The sequence below is a fragment of the Nematolebias whitei genome, chromosome 10 (assembly GCF_014905685.2).
Source record: "Nematolebias whitei isolate Nwh7 chromosome 10, NemWhi1, whole genome shotgun sequence".
Taxonomy (NCBI): domain Eukaryota; kingdom Metazoa; phylum Chordata; class Actinopteri; order Cyprinodontiformes; family Rivulidae; genus Nematolebias; species Nematolebias whitei.
In genome coordinates this window covers 3,131,714-3,141,058 of record NC_056507.1, presented here as the reverse complement: position 1 = coordinate 3,141,058, position 9,345 = coordinate 3,131,714, and the positions used below count along the sequence as shown (strand labels likewise).

At 40.8% G+C, this 9,345-nt stretch overlaps 1 protein-coding gene across 1 annotated transcript in view; it reads left to right on the top strand.

Annotated features, from left to right (window-relative positions):
* Positions 1–4,618: 4,618 nt before the first annotated feature.
* The window catches only part of peak1 (pseudopodium-enriched atypical kinase 1), a 23,172-nt gene continuing 18,445 nt past the window's right edge, over positions 4,619–9,345 (top strand). Inside the window, exon 1 of the mRNA XM_037683253.1 lies at positions 4,619–8,112. Within this exon, the coding sequence (XP_037539181.1) occupies positions 4,733–8,112 (3,380 nt within the window). The 5' untranslated portion in view covers positions 4,619–4,732. The remainder of the gene's footprint in view (positions 8,113–9,345) is intronic.

The following is a 9,345-nucleotide window of genomic DNA, read 5'->3' as shown; positions in this document are numbered from 1 at the left end:
AATTTATTTTAAATAAAAATTCCATGCTGATCGTGTGGCTCATCCATCTGTCAGCCATTTGTATGTCATGTCCAATCTTATTTTGAAAAACCGCGATAGAATGAGTCCACGATAAATGAACTGCGAAGTAGCGAGGGACTACTGTATACCTATTAAAGAGTTTTGGATTGTTGCATTGCATTAAAACATAGGATAAAATATTTGTACCAGATGTTCTAACAGTTCATGTTAACATGTTAACATGTCGGTTAACATGTTCTATCAGCTGATGACTGGTCAAAGAACCAACATTATGTTGAGTGGTTTCAGAGTAGCCTGTTGTATGAAATGTATTGTACTTTTTTTCTTTTCTGCCTGATGGACAATATTCATTAAAAAATGCTAATTGGGGACTGCCTGGTAAAAGGCAGCCACCTATTGTTATCCACCTGACAAAGGTTTCTTAACTTTATATCCTGCTCTTCCATCAACTTTAATGCGGTCTGAACCACAACGTGTACTTCCACAAATGTTATGTCAAAATAACCGGCTCAGCACCGTGATGTGTGCTTTTACTTTTATTGCCATTTCAAGTTACCACGACGACGTAATTTGCAAACAAAGATGCCGCAAACTTCAGTCCTGCTTCCTTTCTTCCAACATCTCTGGCGTCTAGCAGAGTATTTGGTACATGCCAGTTTATTGGAAGTTTTTATCGTGTTGTCAATAGTAGTATTTTGGGTATTGATGTGCTTTTGATGTTGTGGAAAATTATATTTTATTTATTTAATCAATGTTAATATTATTCAACTAATGTTTGCGCTAGCTTTTAACATTATATCGCCAAAATATGATCCAGCTCAGTGAAGCACAGTGAGACAAATAAATTAAAAAACTTTGCTCTAAAGGCCAAATGTGAAAAAGTCTAAACTGTTTTTGAAGTAGAGCTTTAGGTTTTCCGAAGGAAAATGTAAAATCAAAAAAGATACAGATGGGAGGTAATCATGGCACTTAATGCAGGTGAGTTGTTAATTAGTGCAGACGGGAAAGAGAGTCCAAAATGGTTTGTGATCAGACTGGACCAGATGTCTTCAAAGCAGTGCAGGCCAGCCTCACATATACACTCTCTCCTCTGCCGTCCGCCCAGATGGTGGTCCTCCCACCTGGAATATTTTGGTATTCAGTTTTTATTTCAATGGTTCGAACACGTATCACCAATCATAGCTAACTGGTGCCTATTTCAATTAGCCACATGGAACGTTGATGAGCCACTTACTGATTGTAGTGTCACAAGATAAAATAAAAAGTAGAAGATGAACTGAACTTATAATCAATGGGGACTTCCACCTATTATTGTCCACCTGAACAGGGTCTTGCTCTTCTATCAACTTTAATGCAGCCCAAACCTGCAATGTGTGCCCCCCCCAAAATGTTATCTCAGCACAACCGGCTCAGCACCATGCTGTGTGCTGTTACTTGTATTGGCATTTTGATTTACCATGGAGATGTAATCTACAAACAAAGATGCCATTTTACTCACTGGAAAACACTGACGGAACTCTTTACAGCCTCTGACAGTGAGGTCACATGACCTGGAGGAGAGAGGTCTCTGAACAAAACTCAGTACGACATCGAACTCTTCCTACCACCACGTTTTTTGAGATACACATAAATATTATACTGTATGTCAAGACGGAGGTATTTTGTCATCCATCCATCCATCATCTTCCAGCTGTTCTAGACTCGGGTCTCGGGGGCAGCAGCTTGAGCAGGACGGTCCAGACATCTCTTTCCACAGCCTCTTCCAGCTCTTCTGGGAGGACTCCCAAGGCGTTGAAATGAGAGATGTAGTGTCCAACGTGTCCTGGGTCTTCCCCGGGGTCTTCTACCAGTTCGACATACCTCCCTAGGAAGGCGCCCAGAAAGCATCCTTACCAGATGCCTGAACCACCTCAACTGGCTCCTCTGGATGTGGAGGAGCAGTGGTTAAACTCCAAGTCTCTCCTGATAAGGATAAGAGAGGCCACGCTGCAGCAGCTTCAAGCACTCCGTCCATCTTCTGGACGACTGCATGTACATGTTCTCGTTGTATCTCGGTGCAATGATAATAAAGATTATTCTGATAACTGAACTTCTCACCCTGTCTCTAAGGGAGAATCCAGCTACCCTGCAGAGGAAACTCATTTCAAGGTCCATCACAGGGAGATCTAGGATTACAGAAAATATATATATTTTATCCTCCTTGATTTGTTTTGTATGATTCTTGCCAACTGTTTAAAATTTTTGTGTTTAATTTTTTTTAAATGTTTTTATTTGTAATGATGAAAACTCATGTGGTCGTATAGTTTCTACCCAAGTTTTTGTTTTGCATTTGCTTCCCATTATTGATGCCTCATTAATACTAAAGCATACCTTGTGTTTTTATTAGATTATACTTTTTCACAGCTATACACTTTACAGTGGTGCAAAGATTTAAATGTGTTTTTGTATTTGAAGGAGCAAAAGTCTTGGAGGTTGACAACAGTTTGACTTCTATGATGCTGAAATAGAAAAGGGGATATTTCAGACAAGCTGAACTTCTCATGGACTGGATTTTGTCTCGGGTCACAACGATGACGAGTATTAAATGATGCTTTGTGAATGATAGTTACTGTTTCCTGAAAGGATGCAGGAGCAGGATGAATCTGTTCCCACCCTTGGCTGTTTGGTCAGCAAAGTTTTGCTCTGCAGTTCCTGCTTCATTGTGTGTTTCAGGGCAGGTTTTATTTTTCCAAACACCTTCTGTCTGCACAGGTTCTGACGTACGTGACTCAAAGCACGAGTCACACATTTGTGTGACGATCTGACTCATAACGGATTGTGTCCTGATCAGGAATTTAATAAATTAAAAGTTTAGTTCACACTTAAAATGCAAAACGGTAAAAAGCCCTCAACTTTTTCATGCTTTCATAACATATTTTAGGCCTGAATTCATCAAACAGCATGTTTAACCAAACCATTCACATTTATTAAGCCTTCAAGAAAAAATGATGAGCCGTCTGTTTTTTTACTTTGTTGTATTATTATAAATACATCTTGTTTATTTTCTCATTAGTTACATTTTATTTAATTATTTTCAGTTAAACTTAATTAAAATGATTGAAAGAGTAATTAAACTTTGAGTTAGCGTTGGAAACGCACATTTAATCTTAACTATTCGTGTGTCGATCGTTCTGTAAGAAACTGAATTCTCATGTTAGACGCAACCTTTTAACTCCTGCTGTTGTAGCTTTCATTCTTTTTATCCACAAGCTTTTTGTTTTATTCATTTTTAATGGTTTATACTTAAATAACTCTTATAACTGTCCATTGTTGTCATCATTCTTTGTTGAAATCAGGTCTCTCTTGTAAATGAGTCCTCGAGGCTCAATGGGATTAACTGTTTAAATAAAGCTTGAATGAATGAATCAATGAAAAAAAAAGTGTCTTGTCAAGTAAAAACCAGTTATGTAACACAGCCTGCTTTTAATTTAATTTTTTTAATTGTACTCTTTTTAATCCCCAATGGGGAAATGAATTATCTGCTTTTTTTCCCATTGCACATGTGAGTACACATGTGAAGCGGAGGGTTACCATCTAAGGCGCTGGGGGAGCAGATGTTGGGGGTTAAGGGCCTTGCTCATGAGCCCAGAGTGGGGCAGATGAGGGTGGAGGCAGGTGTGGGTGTTTCAACTTTCTCACCAACATTTTGATGTCAGTTCGGGGAGTTGAACCGGTGACCTTTCCGATCAAAGGCCCACCTTCTCTAACCTCTGCGCCACCACTCCCCCTTTAAACTGCTAAAAATATTGTAGACAAATTATGCAATCGTATTTTTTTCCAAAACATTCATCTCTAATTTATTTGCTGTTATTATGCATCTTAGTTTTTGATTTTGTGTACACTTTACTGATTTATTATTGTCAGACTTAAACAAGGTTTCCTAAAATATAAAACCAAATGTTAATACGTGATAACTCAATAACATGACGTTTTTGTGATTTTTATGTTTTTTTTTGTTTATTGTCTGTTTAATACGATGTTTGACTTTGATTCAGAGGTGAAGTCTGTGATTTTTATCTCATCAAACCTGGTTTAAACAGCCATCTTTAAAACTGGACAGATATTTAGACAAAGTCTCTCAATCCTTCTGTTCTTTTTTTAAACTTCAAGGACTAGACCGGTTGATCACCACTCCTGAGATAGATTAGCTTTATGAAGGGAAAGTTTGCCACCTGATGGAGACATCAGAGCACTACCATCTTAGTTCATCCTTTCTCACCATCAAGTAATTTTCATTCAACCTTTATTTAGACAGGTAAATCCCATTGTAATAACTCCATCTCTCTCTCTCATCTCTTCTGAAACGAAAGAGACGGAGTTATTAGATAGTTTGTACCTTTAAATTATGAATGATGCAATTATGGTTATATTGTGTGATCGTATGTGTTTGAGATTTAAGTTTTAATCATACAAGGACTCAACTACATTATTTCCCAAGTATGAACTGTTTGATAATGGGTGTTATATATCCCAAGGTAACCAAATTAAGTTTTTCATTTAAAATAAATTTTAACATCTTTTTATTCTTTTCTCTTTTGCAGGTCGACCTTCTGGTATATTTGAGGCCTGAATAGTGCTCATCATTATTCTACGATCTTTTCCTGCTCATTGTCGCTTCATGGAGAGCTTTCCTGTGCACTGACCTGACCGGCTTCCCTCTGAACCTGCAGCCATGTCGGCCTGCAGCACTTTCACTGAGCATGTGTGGAAACCAGGCGAGTGCAAGAACTGCTTTAAACCCAAGAGTCTGCACTGTCTGGGTCAGAGTGGTGGAGGGAAGCCCCCTTCTGAGCAAAGATCATCAAATCAGCAACAAATTGCACCTCCAGCTGGGAACAGAGCTAACTCTAACCTTTCTACAAACATCCAGAGGGGTGGAAGTGGATCTGCACGCTCGGGACACGTCCGTCCACCAGTGGCTAAAAAGCCAACCATCGCTGTTAAGCCCACTATGATGCTTCCCTGCTCTTCTGCTGGACTGGACTTGGATGGTAATTTGCAGCAACAAACAAATATAATAGAACGGGGTAAAAATTCAGCCTTCACTGTCTGGAATCGCAATGGACTGAACTGTAAGAGGCCCAGTGGACCCAGCAACAACAATGAAGGGGAAGATGGCAGTGAGGTAATTGAAGGTTATGGACAACTTAGCCCAAGAACACCAAGTGGAAATAATAACAGCGGACTGACCGATGTTCTCAAGGAGATTGCAGGATTGGGCCCTGGCTGTAGCTCCTCGCCCTTATCTGGGTCCAAAGACATCTTTTGGGGACGAATCAATAGTTCATACCGAAAGTCCTTAGAAAGAGGCCTTCCAGCATCCAGCTGTCTGGCTATGGGAAGCAGCAGTAGTGAAGGTGCTGCTCAAAAGCGAGTATCTCTTAGTGACAGTGCTAAGATCATCAGCACAGAAGGTGGGCGCTACTGCTACCCAGACTTTTCCAGTGAAGATGATGATGAGGAAGATGAAGATGAGGAGGAAGATACCGAGAAGGATGATGATGATGATGATCATGAGAGCTGGGATGAAAGTGATGAAGAGTTACTGGCCATGGAGATCCGTATGCGAGGCCAACCACGGTTTGCAAATTTCCGTGCTGCCACACTGTCTCCTGTGCCATTTGCTGCTGGTAAAAAATGGAATACTGTGCCACTTCGCAATCGTTCACTTCAGAGAATTTGTGCAGTGGACTATGATGATAGCTTCGATGAAATCTTGAACGGATATCCCTCAATTGATTCCAATGGATGTCTCCTTCCTTTTGGTCCTCGTGACACGCAAGGCAGTGCTTTCCTTTCAAATTCAGAGTCCACTACTTCTCCAGAATCATCTTCGTCACTACAAGAAGATTCCCAAACAACTTCCAGCAGTGGGATCAGTGCCCAATGTGCCCTTAAAAATGGTGTGCATTCACCCATATCTTGTAAGGTACCTGTTCCATGTATATCTCCCTCAAACAAGGAGTCTGTCAACAGAGTATTAAGTCCAGTCAGGGTGGCTGAAACGCACAAGGCTGTCCTAGCTATAAGATTAGAAGAACAAGATAGCAGAGAAGGTATGCCAATGCCTCAAGCCCTTCCTGGTCAACCAGTCACGATAAGTTTTAGTCCCACAGATGAGCAAGCTAAACCATACCGTGTTGTAAACCTAGAAAAATCCCTCATATGTAAGCCCTACACAGTGGTAGATGTCTCAGCATCCATGGCCAATAAAGATGAACAAATGCCAGATTCGTTGCCACATTGCACAAACCTGTCAAAGACCTCCAGCCCTACAACACTTTGTAGCACTCCTTTAGTTCAGCCGCTGTCTCCAATGTCCCCCATTTCTCCGTCTTCCCCTTTAAGGCCAACATCACCTTCATCTGTTGCTCAGTCAGGTATTACACGAAAGAAACCAGGCACTGTCCGCTACCAGGAAGTGTGGACATCAAGTACAAGTCCTCGCCAAAAAATACCTAAAGTGGATCTAGGGATAGGGAGCCCTCCTGGTGCCTTTGTGACTACTCAGTTTTGCAGTCATAAGTCAGCTCCCACTTCTCCCATTGCAGGGTTGTCTTCCTCTCAAACCGTACCTGTAAAATCTCCCAACTTATCAGAGATCAAGTTTAATAGTTTTAATAATGCGGGCATGCCTCCTTTTCCTATTATTATTCGAGATGAACCAGCTTATGCTCGCAGCTCCAAGAATGCGGTCAAGGTACCAATTGTTATCAATCCAAGTGCGTACGACAATCTTGCTGTGTACAAGAGCTTCTTGGGACTACATGGGGAACAGTCGCAAATAAAAGGGGTAGGTAGCAGGGTTACCAGCCATACCTATGAAGAAATTGGATCCTCTGAGAGTGTTCATTCCTCATTAACTGAGAAAACTCTCTCTGGGACGGGTACATCAGAGCGAACTTCATTTGAGGAGATGAAATTTCCTCTCGAACCAGTACCAAAAGCACCAAGTTTGCTACCTAAAGCCACTACAGATTCTAGCACTGTAACAAGCACTGCAATGAGCTCTGCATCCGAGTCCTTTTCTCCCACTACATCACCAAATTCCTCTTTCAATCTTGCCATTACTGCAAATCTCACTAAAGCTAGTCTTGTTGGTAATGTTGTTCCTCACACTCATTGGACAGCTGGAGATGTAACTTCCAGCAAAGATGATGATAAAAGTTCAACTGTATCTTCTGGGACAGTTACAAGTCACAGAGAGGAAGCCAGTACTGTACTATCACAGATTGTGGCCTCTATCCAGCCTCCTCCGTCTCCACCAGAGTCACCCTCAGCACAAACCAAAGCTTTTAGTACTGAAGAGTTGTATGCCCTACCACCTGATGCCATAAATGAGACGCTTAATCGGCCCAAGTCTCTCTTTTCCACCACTGATGGTTGCCTTTCTAAGCCAAAAAATGAAAACTTATCAAAGGTTTTGTCTAAATCCCAGAGTGCCTCTGCTGCTGTCCCACTTTCTAGCCCTCGATCAGAGATCAATGCCCCCTACCCTCCTCCAAGATCCACATCCTCCCCATACCATGCTTCTAACATACTTCAAAGGCATTTTGGTAATTGGACAAAGAGCTCTGCCACAAGCTCTCCTGTACGACCCAGTGAAGGTGAAGCAAGTCCTGCTGGAGAAGGAAGACGTACTTCAAATGAAAGTTCCAAACCAAAACGCTGGATCTCCTTTAGGAGCTTTTTTCGTCGGCGGAAAGATGACGATGAGCAGAAAGAGAAAGCGGAGAGAGACAAGGAGAAGGGTAAGCTGGTTGGCCTTGATGGGACAGTCATTCATGTTCTTCCACCTCCACCTGTGCAGCCTCAACACTGGTTTACAGAGGCCAAACCTGAGGATCCCACTCAGAAGTCTACTATTATATTCACATACAAACCTGACACTCAAAGCGCCCCTGGTGCTGGAGAAGGAGAGCTACGAGTAGAGCAGTGCAAAGAAACGGATCTACAAACGATGAATGAAAGCAAGGACCACAGATCTTTGACCCCAGGCGAAACGCAGCCCTCAGAAACCACTGATGCAGATGTCATCGGCAAAATCCAAAGGTATTTGAGTTTGACTCACTCTGCTGTTTAATAACAGATACTAAGAAAATGGGTATTGATAATGTTAAGTAAAATGTAGCTTGAGGTATTTTTCTTCTAAAATGTTATAAGAAAACAAAACTAAATGCAGATAAACTAAAACAAAATAATTGGAGCCTAAAATTAATACAACCCAAAAATGGGGTAAATTGTACTTTTTTCTTTTTTAACATCTTCCGCATACCAGATCATTATTGTGTTGGATTTTAGTTGAACAGGTCTGCTTGTCTGCATGCCCAGCAGATTGCATGAACTGTATAACCTTTGCAAACTCTTCTGTAATATTGTCTCTTACTTTAGCTGAAGGCTTTGAGCTAACTGTGCAACACTGCTTTGGTTTTACTCAAGTTGTATCTAAGCTTTAAACGAGGCACATTGTCTTACTAAAAGTAATCTGTCTTGCCTAATTTGTTCCTCCATTCTTTATTAACATGTTTTAATCTGTTGTCACTGTCTGCAGGTAAGCTTTTTGTTGCCTACTTGTAGTTAACACAGATACCTAAAAATGTATCAGATACAGTGGATTTGTGGCTCGAGTACAGTTGTTGTAATGTGTGTATGTATGTATATATATATATATATATATATATATATATATATATATATATACATACACATACATACATATATATATACACATACATACAGACAAACTGGATTCCAAAAAAGTTGGGACACTAAACAAATTGTGAATAAAAAGTGAATGCAATGATGTGGAGGTGCCAACATCTAATATTTTATTCAGATTAGAACATAAATCACAGATCAGAAGTTTAAACTGAGAGAATGTTTCATTTTAAGGGAAAAATCTGTTGTTTCCAAATTTCATGGCGTCAACAAATCCCAAAAAGTTGGGACAAGTCCATTTTTCCCACTGTGTGGCATCCCCCTTCTTCTTACAACACTCAACAGACGTCTGGGGACAGAGGAGACCAGTTTATCCAGTTTAGAAATAGGAATGCTTTCCCATTCATGTCTAATACAGGCCTCTAACTGTTCAATCGTCTTGGGCCTTCTTTGTCGCACCTTCCTCTTTATGATGTTCAAATGTTCTCTATAGGTGAAAGATCTGGACTGCAGGCTGGCCATGTCAGTACCCGGATCCTTCTCCTAGGTAGCCATGATGCTGTGATTGCTGCAGAATGTGGTCTGGCATTATCGTGTTGAAAAATGCAGGGTCTTCCCTGAAAGAGA